General features: G+C 42.9%; 1 protein-coding gene across 1 annotated transcript in view; it reads left to right on the top strand.

Moving 5' to 3' along the window:
- Nucleotides 1–11,311, top strand: part of TUNAR (transmembrane neural differentiation associated intracellular calcium regulator) — a 29,287-nt gene extending 17,976 nt beyond the window's left edge. The window contains exon 2 of the mRNA XM_075152488.1: nt 10,459–11,311. Within this exon, the coding sequence (XP_075008589.1) occupies nt 10,459–10,644 (186 nt within the window). The 3' untranslated portion in view covers nt 10,645–11,311. The remainder of the gene's footprint in view (nt 1–10,458) is intronic.
- The last annotated feature ends 7,134 nt before the right edge of the window (nt 11,312–18,445 follow it).

The raw sequence follows: 18,445 nt of genomic DNA, 5'->3' as shown, positions 1-18,445 counted from the left end.
TGTGAGTTCAATACTTGGTTTTCTTTCACTGTTCAATGCATAGCTCAGCCTCTGCTGTGAAGGCAAAATTGGGGCATTCCAGGGTGTTCCACCGTGCAGGTCCTTGCCACGTGCAAACACTGACTTATTTCTGTTTACAGCATCTTAATAGCAATTCTGGGGGTGTTACCCCCTAGTACAGCTGGTAACCTGAGGCAAAAAGAGTAAGATTACATGTATCCATAATTGCCGGTGCCCAATGTAATTTTTTTAGAGTACCTGGCGGCACATACTGCAGCTCTTGTTGGCTTCCACTGCAATGGCCAGTACTCACCACTTTTGGTCCTCAAGTTTCCAGGACCAAGGCAGGCTCCCAGAAAATGGAGTACACAGAACGGGAGCAGCTTTGAAAAACGTGGTGTGAATGAGTTGTCCCATTCTTCAGGGTAACATCTCATGCCTGCAGACAAAAGACTGCTGCTCCTCTTCTCAGGCTCTCCTGCCACCTTTTAAATTCTGCAAAAAAATTGAAGCATCCTACAAAGCAAAAGCTTCTTTCCTTCCCCTTCTATGGCAAATGCACTATGCTCTGACTGAAGCTGGAATTTGGTGGACATAATAGTGCTTAGCTAAAACCTGCCTGATAACAGATGAACAGGAGGAGGCTGGATTCATCCTGGATCACCTTTAATTGTGGCATTTTTTGGCTGGTCTTTGCAAATTAATTACAAAAAAACAAAGAGTTTATTTTTTAGAAGTAATCTGAAAACCTTTTGCTATTCAAATTTTCATATTGACAACTGTCAATGTCATTTTAACCTATTGAAGTGCTGCAAAGATTCGTTGAGCTAAGAGAGTAATTAAACCAGAAAAAAAATTACAATAGAGGTAATTTCTTTTATAAAACTGATCACTTAAAAGTAAACACATTTTAATATGCACAAGACCACCTTCATCTCTTACGTCAGGCCGTCTCAGCTACATTAAAATTAAGAATGCAGTCCTTGCTTCAAAAGTGAAGATACTTGAGTATTTCACAGAAAAGGTTGCCTGGTTTCTATATGGATAAAGCAATAATTGGTTTTCAAGCATCATTCCTATAAACAGCAAAACTGGATGAATTTTTTTCCCAGAAAATACTTTCCCTGAGACAAATGGCTGGCATTTCAGACCAGATGGTTACAATTTTAAAAGTTATAAAAAATTCTGAACGCAACTTTCCTGAACCAGAAAGTGTCAGTTGGCTAGAATTATTTGCAGTGTCCCTTAATCTAGCTGTAATTAATTTTTGGAATAAAGATATAGCTGGAAGCAATTAGGCTTTCTAGATTGTTGTTGTACCCACAAATTAACAGCTCTTTTCTAGAGAAGCTCAAGTGTTATATTCCTCAAGCTTCTGGATGCTCTTCTGGTGCATGTTTGTTTTGTAAGGAGAGGTCATTATACAGCAAAAAATTAATAAAAATTTGTGTCATTTTTCTATCTCTTAATATTTCTTAAATGTCTTCTGAAGCAGCTCAGTTTCCATTCCAACATGCAGTGGTGAGGGCAGATCTTCAAATTGCTAATGACAGAGGTTATGTGCCTTCTGGCAGATAATGGAGACCTGTCTTTCACTGAGACTTGGGTACTGTATTTTTTCCTTTACAGGGCTTCAATGTATTTTTGCTCCTAAAAGAGAACCCTGCAGATGCCTTTGAAATAAAAAAGGAGGTGCTGAGATCTGAAATGATGGAAAGAGATACTTTAACAATCTTATTCTTCCATGTAGCTATTTCAGCCAATGCTAACTTTTATCTGGGCACAAATGTAAATTTTAAGGCTTTTAACAGTTGGGTTTTTTTAATCTGAATATGCCAGCATCCAGGTGTGCTCACTGTAGAGTTTTTTTCTTGTTCTGCTTTTTTAAGGTCAGGGAAAATGGGCAAAGGAATAAGAGAGAGAACTCTGACTTCAAACTTCAAATCTTTATTCTATCATAATTTCTGGGGTGTGGGAGGGAGAGATGTTAACTTTTCTTTTTCCCTTTTTTTTTTCCTTTGAATGAAAGGTGTCCCTTCTACCAACCTTGGTATGTATGAATTATAAAGTCTTTGGAGTAAGGACAATACGTTTTCCGAGGGTGTAGCACACATTAATACCAGAAGTCCAGAAGGGTTTTCTCCTTTGTTGCTCCAAAACCCCCTAGTGTAACTAGAAAAGACAGAGAGAAAGGCAAGAAAGATAACCAAAAGCATGGAATGGCTTCTGTACGAGGAACAACTAGACAGACCAGGATTTTTCAGTCTCGAAGAAAGATGACTACAGGGATATGGTAAGACACTTACAGCAGTCTAGGTGGCCTGCAGAATAAAAGCCAATTACTCACAGTTTCTCAAATCAAGTAACAGGTTCAAATAACAAGTGGATACTTTTTCAGATGTCCCTTAATAATCTTTTGAGCTCATTGCTAGAGGACATGGTATAGAAAAAAAAATAATAACATGGGTTCAAGAAGCAATTAGACAAATTTAGAGAAAACAGATCTATGAAGGGGCATTAAACTCAAAGATGCTTCCTCTGGGGGAGCAAGTCCTTGACCTGCAGATTTCTGGACTCAGTGAGGTAAGCATTAGTATACGCTTGTGCTGTGCATCTTTGGCATCAGCTAATGGCAAGGGGACACCTGATCAGGTGGACCTTTGTGCCTATTAACACTGCAGCATGTTTGGCCTTTACTGGACATCTTATGTTCTGGGAAATCTCCACTTTGGCTAGCTCTGTCTGTCCTTTCCTCACTGAAGGGAAAGGAGCAGCGGTGAGACACAAAATACCTGTTCTGGGCTGGTGTTTGGTTCTTCTTCTCCTTCCCCATTGCAGCTGCTGCTTTGGGGGCAGGAGCCCCTTGGGCTCTGCAGGACGGGGCTCAGCAGACACTAGATGAAAAGGGAGCCCAAGAGATCTGTTCCCCATCATTGTGTCCACAATACGTAACTTTTATCTTTCAGCACTAACTGTTCATTGCAGTAGAGCAGTAAATTGTCTGAAAACGGAGCAGACACATCATCAGTTATTTTTTTAGAACCAGTGCATTTGCACACATTGCAGAGGGATTCATGCGAACAAAAGAAACATAGACCATGTCATTCTTCCTCTCTTCTTGCTGATAGAGGGTATCAGGAGTTAATCTTGGGAAGAGTGGGAGGGAGGAAATACTCTTTTGATCGAAAGGTCTGAAAAGTATTTAAGAGGAGAATGGCAAGTGCTGCAGCACCAACCGAGAGTCAAACACTTCTTCTGAGCATTAGCACCAAGCAACCAAGCACAGTGCTGTGTATCAGGAAAATGGATTGTGAACACAAAATAGGCCAGTCTAAACCAACACGAATTATACTGAAATTTCACCACTGTTTGGGCCCAGCCAGAAAATTCATCATCTCTGGATTTGTGAAATTTGGAGTTTGAATCGTAAATACTTCCAGTTGTGTTTTAAATAGATTGCTAATTCTGATCAATAACAATTCATTCTTCATAGTGCATCTCGGATCAAAGGGGAGAGGGTTATGGGTTAAAGGGCTGACTTACTCTCATTTCAGTCAGGTTGGTTTCTTTCACAGCCTAGGACTCATGAAGCCTTATGAATCCTGATATCGGAGACCTTGCTGTAGGTGGAGGAGCCAAAGGCTGTTTGTGAGTCTATGGATAGCACTGTCTGCACAGAGGTGGGTAAAGGAGAGTCTGTAGTAGTAGCCTGGTATTAAAGGATCATTATTCTGCTACAGATCATAGCTTTGTTTCTAAGATAGGGATACTTGTATTCAAAATATCTGGTCTTCTTATAATAGAGCTTAGGTATCCTGAGTATTTCAGGGTTATGCATGGTCCCAGAGACATAAATGAGGAGAAGGAAGGTAAAACTGTAAAACTGGCTGCAAGTCCTTTGGTTCCTCTGAGTTCTGAGCTGCCTGGGGGACAAAAAGAGCTGCCAGAACAAACTGGATAGACCCATGGTGGGGAGTAGGATGAGCCCTGTAATGCATTACTTATTTGAATTCTGCACTCTCAGAATAACCTCTTTGCTGCTGAGTGTCTGCCTTTATTCTAAAGGAGGTCTCACATTGCTGAGACCTTTGGAAATATCCTGGTAGTAGCACTATAAATAGCGTGTATTTCCCACTGACTAAAACCTGCCAGCATAGCAGCAGCCTGACATGGGTTTATCTTCCTACTTGAGGACTACATAAGTGCTTGTGTCCTCTCTCCGCTGAGACATCTCTTTGCTTTAGGCACTGGTGTCTCTGCTTACTGCTGGGGAGTGTTATTGAACCTGGCTCACATTTCTGTTCTTTCTGATCTTTTTTCTCTAATGAAAGACCTCTCCCTGGGAACCTTTCCTTGTGTCCCCTCTCCCTTTTCTCATGGCAGGTCTTTGCTTTTCACGGTATATTGGTATTTTCTACCATATATTAGTTTCTGCTCATTCCATTTCAATTCATCTGCTATTTGTACATACTGCGCACTGCCTGCGCAAGCTGCTGTGTCTGAATGAGCTTTTAGTGAAGCTTCTTATGGCCTCAGAGCTTCTCTTGGCCTTACCCTGCATTTATATGGTGTCTTTCAGTTCTGTGAAATCCAGCTCTAAAAATAAATGCAAATGTGTGTCCCTGCACTGGCCAGTACTTCTCAGAGCAGGATCTTGACTGACAGTTGACAGCAGATTGTGTTAGCGGAGTTTAGGAGAGGACTTATCCAGTCCAAATGGCACAAGGATCGTGAGTGGATACAAAGTAATCACAGAAATGAGGATATGCAAATGTAATCCTTAGAAAAAGGACTGCTAAGGAGCACAAATGTGTGTGACAGCTCTGCCTTCCTCCCGCAGGCCACTGGCAGCGGTGCGGGGTCCACTTAACGGCCCTGCTCAGCATCTTGCCTGGGGGCTGTCCGGGACTTGGGCCAAGCACCCAGCTGTCCCAAGTCTGCCCTTGGAGGAAAATGAGGTTAAAAGAACTTGTTAGGAGGAAAGGAACAAGACTCCACTTGGCTGTGATGCTCCAGTGGGGTTAAATCCTCCAGGAGCCTCTCCTCCCTCCTTGGTAATTCCAGTGCTTCTTTGTGAGATAAGGGAAGGTGTCAGCTCCAGCAGCATCTGAACTCACACGCCGTTTTGTATGATTTCTGTGCCCTCTTCAGTTTGCTAATCAAAACAAGTTTCCGATGCGTGTTTCTTATCCCCAGAGGGTGGAACTATCTTCAGAAAATTAAAGCTCTCTTATCTCTTAATGTGTCATCGCAACTAATAGCCTGGGGACTGTAAACAAATTTAAATATCAAAACAATTTGGCTGGTGATTGTCTGTGATTATGGATTAAGAATACAAAATTTGTGCTCACTGATATTCAAGCTCGATTGAATAAAAGGAGCCAGATCCTCAGCCGGTGTAAACAGGTAGCTCAGCTGAACTCAGGGGAGGGAGGCTGCTTTGCACCAGCTGAGCAGCTGACCCTGGGAGCTTTTCAGCAGTTTTCATTCTTGTTTTTCAAAGCGCCAGAAAATACATGACAGCACGGGCTGATCAGGAGGAGCGCTGAGGGCCCCCGGCAGAGCCCGGACCGTCCTCCCCTCCTCTGTCTTCCCAGGAGCTCCGCTTCTGCTGCCTGCGCCCTCCACTCGCAGCCTCTTTGGGGAGCTCATAAATAATGGCTTAGAAGGGAAATTATTTAAGATTACAAAACTTTTTCAAGAGCAAGTCAAGGTGGCAGCATATTCAAAAGCTGACAGATATGTCAGGGCAGGTACTTCATGAGGGATGTGCTTTGTATCTTCGATGTGACAAACATACTGCAGTAAATTCACAAACGTGCACTGTCTGCTGCCTTTTCCAAAGCCCTGCCACTAAGCCATCACCTTTAGCTCAGTCACTGCTCGCGCTGAGAGTGAAGAGACGAGTAAGGATTATCTCCTTTTGCTAGAAATGCTTCGCCTAGTTCACTGGGCTGTTTGCAATGACAGTGATGGGCAACGGGTCCCACAGATTTGGGGAGACAGTAGTGGGTGTATTTTATAGCACTGTTGGATTTGAAATTTTTCATGTTAACATGTCCCTCTTTTGGAAGTATTTGTGGGGGTCTCGCTTTTGTTATGGATCATTTTCTGATATAGATTGTGTAGTTCTTCAAACAATCCCACAGATGAGAAACTGAGGCAGAGAGAGACTAAGTGGATTTCCTGTAGATATATAAGAAGCCAGCAGTAGTGCAAGGAGATGAATAATGCAAGGAGTGTCCTAACCACTAAACTGTCCTTTTCTCCCTTGTGCAATGCAGAATACCTGGAATACATATCTTTTCATGGATAGCTTTTCAGAACACCTATCTTTTCAAAAGGCTGATGTTAGGTTAATGATGAATCTTACAAAATGAAGTAGGAAACACATTAATGTTGATGTAGCAGGAAAGCGCTTTCCTAATGAAGTAGTAATTAAATAAGAAGGATAGTTATTAAAGAACTGGTAAATCTAGTGCTCTCTATCCCTTCTATCTCAGCAGTTCTAGCAGCAGTTCTGGGTAAGCAAAAGAAGTGCTTCTGACAAGCATGAAGTCGCACCAGAAAAATATAAAAGGAGCAATGTGTCATAAAAATCTTAAAAAATATGAAACAATGTCAAATAAATGAAATCAATTTCCAGAATAGAATAAATAAAGACTGAAAAAAGGTACCCAGAAAGCCAGAGACTTTTCTATTTTCTTAATTGGGGTAATTTACTAAAACTGACAGCAAATATTTTCCTAGTAGCAAAAAACACCCACAAACCCCAGCCAGCCAAAATACTGCTCTGAGCATGAGATCTGTGAAGGTTAAAGGCTTGAGTCTGACATCAGGAGAGTGCTCCTCTTCTCCCAAGGTCAGTTCTTAAATGTGGAGAAGTAATTTTGATTCTGGTCTCTTCACAGTTCAAAGTCAATGCTTACAGTGCTGTATTTGGCAAAGTACTAATATAATTGTATTTCGTCCCAGTCTTGTCCTGTTTGAATGTTAAACGCCTCTTAATACCAAGCCCAGTGTGCTCTCTCTCTCTCATAGTTTAGGTGATGTATAAAATAGTGAGCAGTGTGGACCTGCTGGAGCAATCCTTCCAGGGAAACTAACGGTGCCAGTGTCCACACTACACGTGTTTTGGGGGTTTTACTTCAAACCAGCTTTTGTCTGCACCCCTGCTCCCATGGACTGAAATTTCTTTTATTGTTTTTATAGCACAGGAAGAGCTCCTGGAGCTGGTCATCAGCTTCTCCATGCATATTTCACTGCATCATGCTAGGGACCTTCTCCCTTAGTTAATGCTCCTTAGTGGGACAGAAATAACCTGGCAATCTGAGTCGCGTTGGCAGTGTTTGGATTTGAAACCACTCAGTATCTCCTTGCTAATAATTAGAACTTGCAAAGAGGAGAAAAGTGATTGTACAACCTCAGATCAGAGATCGTGCAGCCCAGGGACCCCTGCTCTCACAGTAACCAGTCATGGGTGCCTGGGAAAGACTTTAATAACAAGGCAAGGATGTGGTGGTACTTCCCCAGCATACTTTCTTAGCTTCAAAAAAATTCACAACTCAAGGATTTCCTTAGCCAGAGGCTTTATCTTTATATCAATAGCCTTTGATATGTTTTTTCTTTTGCGAATTATTTAGCTACTTTTTAGATTTGTGTTGATTTTAGGATCTACAATGTCCTGCAAGAAGGAGTTTGATACTTTAACTTCATGCTGCACAGTTTGGATTTGTTAAGAAAAGACTGGGGATGTTAATAAGAGGGGTTCAGATGCCCCCATGCTGCCTCTGCTCACATTAGTCCTAGAAACAGGACCGTCTAGTGCATATGGTGCAGAGTCACCATGCCCAAGTAGAGAGTGTCGGTGGATGCAGTGCATGCGCAAATCCACCCCAGCTGGGGCTCTGCACTGCTCTGTGTGGGTTTAGGTTGATGTGAATGAGAATCTCTTCCCAAACCACGGGATGCAGAGAGACCCATTGTACCTTCTCTGGCTTTTTTCAGAGACAGATGCTTGGGTATGACCATGTTTCTGTGGGAGCCAGAGGTGCTGAATCAAGAGCGCTCGGCCCTTGTGGGAACCAGCCAGCAGGAACTTCACCCTCCCCTCAAATCCTTGCATTCCAGGCCTGGGATTTTATCAGATCATATTTGTGATCCCACTTGATTTTTCAAATAAACAATGAAATGCAAGCATTTGGCCAGAGGGAAATCCTCCCAGTTACTGAAGGGGAAAAGAACACGATACCCAAATGACTCATGGCTTTGTGGGTGAAGTAATGGCTGCGTGTCATAGTTTGGGATGTGGGTTTGTGGTCCGATGGAGAGGATGTGCTTGGGTTGTGAGGTTAATGTAGATGGCTTTGGTAGGAATTCTCCTGTGACTTCCCACAGCCAATTTGCTTGTTAAGATATCACTGACTGCATGATGGCAATTAATAAGGCAGAGAGGGCACCCACCAGATGCAAAGCTGAACCAAGCCCTCCTCTGGACACTAGCCAGTGGCAAATATGATGAAGCCCTTCTGCTGCTAGAAGAGGTAGGTCCTGCAGGAGGAGGTGCAGGTGGCTGTGGCTGGAGGAACAGTGGGGACCGAGGAGTTTCTGAGGGCTGGAAGGGAACCTGGAGGGGGGCAGCAGGAGCCAGCATGCCCTGGGAGGTACCTGCTGCCTCCACAGCTTTGCTCTCCTGGGGCAGGTTACCCAAAGACTGCTGGATGAGCACGCTCTGATGTCTGATGCAGTATCGCTCTGCCTGGTGCCCCCTGCTCCTGCTGACTTGCGTCTGCCGTGGGTACCCTCAGGTTACTGCCTGCCTCGTTCTTGTTTTCCACTGAATCACTTGGTGACGCTAAGGCAAAACACGTAAATGCTAATGCAAGCGAAAGCATAAAGGCCAGTGGCACCTCCACAGACCCCCGCTTCTGCCTTACTCACCATTAATCGCTTGTACCTGCTGAGATTCAACCGCGATGCCCTTTCTAGGAAGTTGCCAGAAGTCACTCGCTGTCCTGTATAGGAACAACTTGCAGATATGACAAAACACAGGTTGTTTTGTCTGGATTCTCTGTTTTTCCCCTCAGTCTCTCCATCACAGGATTTCCTCACCTCTCCCACTCCTTTCCATCCTTTTGGTACTCTGGTCACTGCTCCGCAGCTGCGCAGCTCACAAGCTCGGTGGAGCTGCGGGTCAGGGCTCCCCTCTGGTGATACCTGCGGGGGGGATATGTGCCCATCCGGGTGGTGTCCAGTTCTCAGGGAACCCTCCCCACCGTGCACATCCATGCTGCGTGGGATCTAGTGGTTTTGCTCCGTGGGTTAGTGGAGCAAGGAATGAGGGAAGCGCCTGTGCCTGTTTCTCCTCCAACCAAACCCCTCCTATAGGCAGGAGCTGTTGGGGACCATTTTTTGCTACATCCTACCACTGCTTCCTGCAGCAGAAACATCACGGGATATGGGTTGCAGCTTGGAAGACAACAGCAGGGCATCACCTGAACCCAGCTGTTGGCAGATCAGTTGGCTTTGGGAAACCAGCCAGCCTTTTTCAGTTTTCTGGCGCGCTTTGGTTTGCCTGTGAGATCAGAATTTGCAGCGTTAGATAAGCACAGATAAGTAGAATTTGTCCATTTCTAATTTGAACAATCAAATGTTTACCCAGGTCTCAGCGCCTGGCTGAAGAGCAAGGGACCTTCTTTCTTTGTGGCTCCAGCAGTGCCAGGAGTCAGGGCTAGTCCTGCGATTGAAGAACCTTCTTTTTTTAACAGTTCAGGGGCTGGGGCTGCTGCTTGGGAAACGGCTGTATCCTCCCTGCAGGCAGATCGATACATTTCAGCTCACTGCACTGCAAGTAACTTTTCATTGTACATTAAGAATGAGGAAAATAAAAGCCAAGACGGATGTTATTTTGGTTTTGCTTTTATTTTGAATTATTTATTGGGAAGTCACTGCTGTCTTCCTTCTTGTCAGGAGACAAAATGCCTTTGTCTTTGGTGGTTTTCCCTATTAAAAAGAAATGAGGTCTTCCCAGTTTTATTTCCCTCACCCTCTTGCTTCTTGGTACTGAAGTGTAAACCTAGGGTCTCCGCAAGTTGACAAGACGGTCTCCTGCAGTCCTAATGCAGGCAAAGTCCCCACTGACGTCGGTGGAGACACACCTCGTCGGTACATTTCTGACCAGTTTTATAACGACATTGCAGATGAGTTATATGTGTTACGAATGATTGCTGGCACATAAGCAGAGAATGTTATGGAGAGCTATAAGTAATCTACAGGCTAGCTGAACTATCATTTTAATTAAGCATTTACTGAATAGCTAGTCAAAATATTAATCCTTTTAAAGTGAATTCTTAATATGAAGTGTTATGGGGCAAAAATTCTGCAATAGGCTCCACTGTTAATATGAGCTTGGAAACTCAAACTAACAATCCGTTTTGATGTTTTTCTTCCTAAATCTAGGTTATCCTGAAGGGGAGGATAAAGAAACTGGCCACCAAGATGGTAATCACTAGTGGAAATGAAGAAGATAAAGGCAGTCAAGAAAAGGAAAGCAAAGAAGAAACCATCTTGGCAATGCTTGGAATTATTGGGACAATTCTGAACCTCGTTGTGATCATTTTTGTGTATATTTACACAACGTTGTAAACTAGAAGGCATGCAAATAGACCAGATAAAACGGCCATTAAGAGTGATGACAAACATTGCTGACTATTGACAAGTTGTTTAATCAGAATTGACTGTGTATTATATTAACGCATCATAAAAGCATTGCCTGCAGGCAGCGAAGGCTGAAGCACAATTAATTTAACAAGACTTTTTCACACAGTAACAAGCTTAACTCTTCTGTCCTGCCCTCTTCCTTTCAGTTTGGGGAAAAACGACTGCAATTATGTAAGTTGTAGCTTTGAAGAAATCCACCAGGGATATGTTGTTTTGACACAATTAAAAAAAAAAAAAAGAAACTGTACACTATATACAATTAGAAATGTATACTGTATACTCGCAAAGATTGAACTCAAAGATAGCATCATAGCACAGAACACGTGTCTGTTAGGTCAAATGATTTTTTCCTCTTGATTTTTGCTTTTACTTATATTGAATCTGACAAGCTTTTTATTTAGAATGAACATATGGTGCAATCATGAAAAAAACAATTGCATTGAGCAAGGTCTGCCTAAACCTGATAAAATATTAGGAGAAATACATTACATGGTTATTTTTCCTTTCTCATTTGCTTAACATCTGTGTCTGTTCATACCAATGTTTATAAATATATATTTTTAATAAATGTGCTATATTTTTAGCATGAACCAAATATTTGGAGACACTTGTATTCATGCAGCTAAATTTTGTTTGATGAAGTGCCCTTTTTGACAATGGATGTTATTTTTCTCAGTAATTATACAGCAGTCTTGTTTGCAGCCCTCTCACTGTAGTCTGAAGCAAGCTCACATCATGCTCATATGCATGACTTGAAGTTGGAATGTCAGCTGAAAAGCATTGCTGCCTAATACGGGAAATCGCAAAACATTGTAAGGTGACCTTTGGAGACTGGTTGCAGAAAGAAGGCTCTATTTATAGTTTAAAAAAAAAAGCAAATTAAAGGAATATTGAGGCATCTCACAAAATATTACAAAGTTCACAGAATTTATGGGTTTCAGTATCTGGTCACACTCTCTAAGTACTTATATTGAGAGAAGTGAGCAGAGGTTTATGCAGTTGAAAATAGATATTTAGAGAGCCTGTAGTGAGCGGCTTAAGCAAAATCCAGACTGTAAATACAGAGTATATTTTAAATGTGAGGATAATTAACCCTTTAAGCTTCTCTGACATGTGCTTTAACTGAGGTCGGTGCAGTGAAATTCTCTGACTTGTGTTTTTGGCAGGAATGTACACTGATGATGATCACCATTTTTCTTCAGAATTCAGTACCTATAAATATATGAAGCATTAAAAATATGAGACTTCAACTCTGCCTTAAGCTGCCTAAGTACATTGCCCATTAACTCTGACATATCCTCTTAAAAAATAGGTCAATTAATTGTTTACTGACTTGTGGTTTGGATGGCGTCCTCAGATGCACAAGGGGGGTTGTTACTGAAGTCAGCTGGAGCTGTAAAAAGTTTGATCCTAGAGTCTCATTCATTTTAGTGATCAGTCTCGTCCCTCTGGAATCAGTAATGAGCTTTTCACCAGTTTCCAGGGGCTAGGACTCGTCTCAGAAATACAGAATTTCATTGCAGGATATAAAAGCAAGCCTGGAAACCCTGAGGGGCACCTCTGATAAACAGAGGTATTTAGTCTCTTGTGGTATTGCAGATTCAATAACAAAACCATTAGGAGAAGGCAAAAGGTCAGTAAATAAATTAAAATGAAATCCAATATGAAGACTGAAGGAAAAAAGAGCAAAAATAATCTCATGTTAATGAAAATGCGACAGGGTGAGAGAGGTGAGAAAATGAGCAGAGATTTGAACAAGCAGAGCATGGCACAGAAAGAGGGTGTCAAGCACGCCGGGATGGTTGAGGAAACATTTGTTTGGACGGTGCTGGTAGAGCTGCAGGTCTTGGAGACGGTGAGAAACATTAGCGGCACAGTTCAGCGGAGCTGAGTGAGGCTGATCTTGAGTTTTAATTTATAGTTATTTATTGGTAATTCTAAGGAATTAGCAAACTCTGCTTTTTGATCATCCTGAATGAAAAAAAATGGCTAAAATATATTTGCCTCCGCTCTGCATTTTTTCTTCCAGTTAAATTACTGCTGATCCCAGCACGTGGCATTGGTGTTGGTGCTCATGTCCCAGAGCACACCTGCACATACTCCAGGCACCTGCTAACTCCAGCCTGCCCCTCCCGCTGGAGGATCCTCTCTGCAGATGTTTCTCTTGAACCTCTCCTCCTCCTTCTCCAGCAAACACCAAAGCAATCTGCCCGAGGCTCGTACCCATCTTCTAGAGGGGCAGTGTCCAAGTCAAGGGATGAGCTCTGATGCCTGATATTTCTTTGCCTCTCTCTGCATCAGATGATAATACCTGTCATTTTCTTGTGGGCATGAAGATGCTTAATGAATTAAATTTCATTAAGTACTTCTGTTAATATTACAAATTAAAGCTCTGCATTGTAAAAAAACATATAACCCCCCCACCCCCCTAAAGTAAAGTAGCAACTTTTGCTGCTCATCACATAGAATCATAGAATCATACAGGTTGGAAAAGACCTCTAAGATCATCGTATCCAACCGTCAACCCAACACCACCATGTCCACTAAACCATGTCCCTAAGGGCCTCATCTACACGTCTTTTAAATATCTCCAGAGATGGTGACTCCACCACTTCCCTGGGCAGCCTGTTCCAAGGCCTGACCACTCTTTCAGCAAAGGAATTTCTCCTAATGTCCAACCTAAACCTCCCTTGGCGCAACTTGAGGCCATTTCCTCTCGTCCTATCACTTGTTACTTGGCAGAAGAGACCAACACCCACCTCGCTACAACCTCCTTTCAGGTAGTTGTAGAGCGCGATGAGGTCTCCCCTCAGCCTCCTCTTCTCCAGCCTAAACAACCCCAGTTCCCTCAGCCGCTCCTCATAAGGCTTGTGCTCCAGACCCTTCACCAGCTTTGTTGCCCTTCTCTGGACACGCTCCAGCACCTCCATGTCCTTCTTGTAGTGAGGGGCCCAAAACTGAACACAGTGTTCGAGGTGCGGCCTCACCAGTGCCGAGTACAGGGGCACGATCACCTCCCTGCTCCTGCTGGCCACACTAGTTCTGATACAGGCCAGGATGCCGTTGGCCTTCTTGGCCACCTGGGCACACTGCCGGCTCATGTTCAGCCGGCTGTCAATCAGCACCCCCAGGTCCTTTTCCTCTGGGCAGCTTTCCAGCCACTCTTCCCCAAGCCTGTAGTGTTGCCTGGGGTTGTTGTGGCCGAAGTGCAGGACCCGGCACTTGGCCTTGTTGAACCTCATACAGTTGGCCTCGGCCCATCGATCCAGCCTGTGTCGCACTCCTTCAGACATGGGCCAGCATCTTCACCAGGACGGGCGCTGCAAATAGCCAAACGTGCTTAAGCTGAACTGGTGGATCAAAAAGCCTAAGGACTCTGTGTTTACTCTGCCTTTCCCAACAGAAGACCCATTAGGGGAAGAGTTTCCAGCCGTGGGCGTGCTGTACTCTGCCTGTTAGCCTTAGCGTAGGCAGTGTGTCCAGGTGCCCACCGCCCTGCCCCGTCAGCAGCCGGTGCTGTACGCTTTGCCACGGGGCTTTTATTGCACCCTGAAATAGAAAGAAAGGTTTATCCCACTCCATAAAAAGTTTAACACTTAATATTTTAATTTTACACACAGATAGTTCTAGAAATGTCCTGGGGCAAGTACTTCTTAAGTAGATTCATTAAGTATTCATTTAAATAAAAATGAAGAGTTTCCTTCGAGGGCAATTCCTTTACCTTTTATTTGGTATTCATGAACACTGGTATGGGAAAAGTATGTTTTCAAGAATGACTGTGGAAGGGAAATGTTTTATACAAAGATCTGAAAGTGTGCCTACCCAGGCAGCCGCACGCAGGCCTGCTGTCGGCTGAATGCCAGCCGGAGCCAAATCACCCTCGTGCTTTTCTATGCGAGCAGTTTTCAGCATGCACCTATAAGAAACATTCAACTAGGTAACATATATATCATGGATACCTTGTAGTCAGTAACTGCAGTATAAATAGTTGAATAAAACTTCTCATTACAGGTGCTGAATGGTAAATCTGCTTTGGCAACTAAAACGCTGTTAGTCTCATTTTTGGCTTGACTTGTAGGTAATGCAAATAGTTTCCAAAGTAATTTTTTAAAAAATATTACTCCGTTAGTGACAGCAACTTTTATGTTTGCATTTGAGTAGAAGGAAATTAATATCCAATATCTTAATGAGATATGAAAATATCACCTTTTGCTTCTGTCAACTAAGAATGCTGTTGTATTTTTAAATTATCCTATGTAGTTTGATGGTTTGTGCTATGGGAATGAAAAATATTTTCCTGAGGTGACAGGAAGGTGACATTCTCCCCGCTAGTGTCTGGTGTGTTGCCTGGCAGCTACAGAAGACTTTCAAGAAAGAAGATAAAACTATTTAAATCACATTACGCACACAACAAAGTGAGGAGAAAAAAGAAAGATAGGCTACTGCTCTCATCTCCAGTTCCTATAACTGTCACTGAAAATTCATCATCTCGGGAATCGTGTCTTCATACAGGAATATATCTCCTTGTGTGCTGGCTGACAGGGCAGTCTTTTCCATTACGTACCTTTTGCTCCTTCTGCTTGCACCTCTGCAGCAGTGTGCAGCTCATTGCACCTTAGGACAGTTTTTACCATACCCAGCCTGGGAGCCTCTGGAAGCTGCTGTTTTGGTTTATTGTGGTGTAAAGGTCTACTATGCGGCAGAGATTTATTATTTTAAGGACAGTCAGTAATCACCTTCACGTTATTGTCTGATAATCTAGGGGATACTTTGCTGATTGAATTCCCAGACCCATCCGTCCCCTGGCCCACAGGTAAAACTTTGTAGACATCCAAATACAAAAAAAGCTGCAGTTACATCATGATAAAACTTTAGTACGAAGCATTGCTTAAGTCCAAGTGTCTTATATTTCCATTTAATCTATATCCTGCAGCTCACCCCAAATGCCCCAAGGTCTCATCCATGCCAGGAGGTCTCATAGTTTCTGAGTGAGAATTGACATTTCAGAGTGCGTTGTGGCATAAGCGGAGAACTGGCCCAGAGAGGGGAACGGGGATAAAAAGTAACGAAATCAAAACTCTGGGGAGGCAGCACTGCAGAATTTATTAATTAAATAGTTTGAGGTTTGGCTGGAGTACTTTGTTTCTGGCTAGCCAGTATTTTGGGGAAAAAATATTGTTTCTTGGAAAGTTTCTGGAAGAAATATGTCCAGTTGAAAGAAAGAACCTCATTGAAAATGTTTCAGCAGCAATTTCCAGCAGCAACCTTCCAAAGAAAACACCGACCCGGCCTCCGAGTGACTCTGGCTTGCTTCCCAAGAGTACTTTTTGGCAGCCCAGGAACACACTGCGCATATATGTAAGCACCTCCTGTTCACTGAGAGGCTTTGTCTTCTTTGGAGCAGAATGCACAGATTTACAAAGATTTACAAATGTAAGGAATAGTACATAATGCAGTCAACAGAAAAAAAAAAAAATGCCGTTCACCTTTATTTCCAGCAGACACCCTGCAGACACCCTGCAGAACGCGCACTGCTTCTGTGCCTGGCTGTGCATTTTGGAGGCTCTTCTCAAAGGGTTTTATAAACTCGGTGTAGCTTTCCTTCCCCACCACTGATCCAAGAGAAACAAAACCTGTTCAGCGTGGAAACGTCCACGCCAGGCTGAAATCCCACATGCATCCATATGCATTTATCTACATACGAACCATCTGGTATCCAATAAGACTCTCCTTGTCTTAAGCATTAGGTTTGCTTATTTGCATTTCACCTGGGGACTCAGATGGTGAAAGGCAATTTGTAGGGTTGAAAGCACCCAACTGTTCCCAATGATACAACTTTACATAATGTAGCCGTTACCTAGAACGGTGCCTGTTCATCCTGAAATATGCCTGCGCAGTGCCACGCGCACGGCACACAACCCTCCGTGTGTAGTCTCTGACTGACAGAGCATCCATGACTGCGAGGGGGGCGGGGTTGGGCTGTAACTGGCCCCTACAGCAGGGTTTTGTACCAAAGCCTGGATGCCAAGTTGAGCTCTGTAGAGTGAAAGGACATCCTGCCTTGTTCACAGAAGGTGCTTAGCTATGTTCACAGCACTGGGATCCCTTCTTCTGCAACCAGTACAAATTCAGCTTAAGGTGATCCATGCACCACTCCTGACCATCTTCTTGGCAGCGGCAGAGCTTCCTTCCACATGGGTGAGGAAAACAGTTTTGAGTTTCCCTAATCTCCTAGAATAGGGAACAAAGTCCCCTCTGCAAGAGACAGCAGCAGGAGCATCCATTTCTTGCTGACAGCAGCCAGGTCACTTGCCTGAAGTGCTGATGGAGACACTTTTCCCTCCCATCACCCTACATTGCCTAGGAAATGCAAGTTTATTACCTGGTCTCTGGGTTCTCCACAGGCTCAGTCACCAGTTAGACTCAGGCAGACTTGTTTTATGATGCTGAGACTTTGTTGTACTCAAATGCCTCCTGGAGCCAGGTCTTCAGGAATAGATTAAAGACCCTGATATCTTAATCTCGCCTTGATACCATGAAGGTCTCACCGTAACAAGAGCCTCAGTCACTGTTAGTCTCTGGCAGCAAAGTGTTAATGGACTGGCATTAGCAAGCGACACCAGATGGGAGCCACCGTGAGCCAGAGTTTGTGCAGAGGAGGCTGGCTGCTTTCCACAGTACTCACTCCTTCTTGAGCGGCAATGGTATTATGGTGGATTGATATTGGTGGTGGGTAAATGTATTAAAATGTTTGTGTAGCAGGGGAGTGATTTCTCACCTTTAGTTCCTGCAAACTTAATGGGAAAAGCTTTATAAATAATTCTGGATTTGTCAATTTAAGATATGGATTAAAATTTACTATATATGTTTTCAAATTTTAATGTGCTGCCTTTTTTCCCTTACCAATCAATTCAATTTTAGTTTTGCAGATACTATTCTTATTTCTGTAATAACAATGGCTAATGCAAAAATGTTGGTATTGGATCCATGAGGAAAGAACGAATATGACATTGCCAATGTTTTATTAATTTGTTATTGTGGGCAAGAAAAGATAGTCAGTGGTTTTCTTTGCATCCAGTGCATATTGTTAACAGTATTTTTATAATAATTTGATACCATTATTTCTGGAGCCTAAAGGAATTCTGTGGCACAGAGGTTCAGCATTTAGAGCTGTGCATATTCAAACAAATATCAGAATACAGAAAAGCATATGAAATGTTTGCATTAGCTAAAAGAAGACAATGTCAGACCTATACAGTTTTAGCAGATTCAAACTCAGAAGTGAGACCACACAACTATCATTCTCACGCCCCTGCTGACATTGCATAATACACACCAGGCCATAATTTAGATGCTCACTCTGCTAAGACTATGCATGTACATAACACAGACTAAGCGGCTAAGTTCCTTTACAGTCAATATGCATATGAATATGTATTTACAGGTTTGGGGCATTAGCTGACAATTTGCTGACAATTCAGCTATAGCAACAATGCAACTAATCAGACAGGGAAAAATACTAAATTTCCTGCACAATGAGCTATTTTTCTTTGCCTCATTGACCTTATTTTCAGTTGATCTGTTTGAGACTGTATGATTGTTGAGAATGATGCTAAAGTCTGTCTAATATAACCAATGAAAGAATCAAGACAATGGAGGAATATTCAATCTACATCTTTCATCAGAAACTAGGCATTTCTCTAAACTACTTCGAAAAAATCTCAGT

Source organism: Calonectris borealis, chromosome 5 (assembly GCF_964195595.1).
Source record: "Calonectris borealis chromosome 5, bCalBor7.hap1.2, whole genome shotgun sequence".
Lineage (NCBI taxonomy): Eukaryota > Metazoa > Chordata > Aves > Procellariiformes > Procellariidae > Calonectris > Calonectris borealis.
The sequence above is the reverse complement of the archived record's forward strand: the minus strand, read 5'-3'. Positions and strand labels throughout refer to the sequence as shown.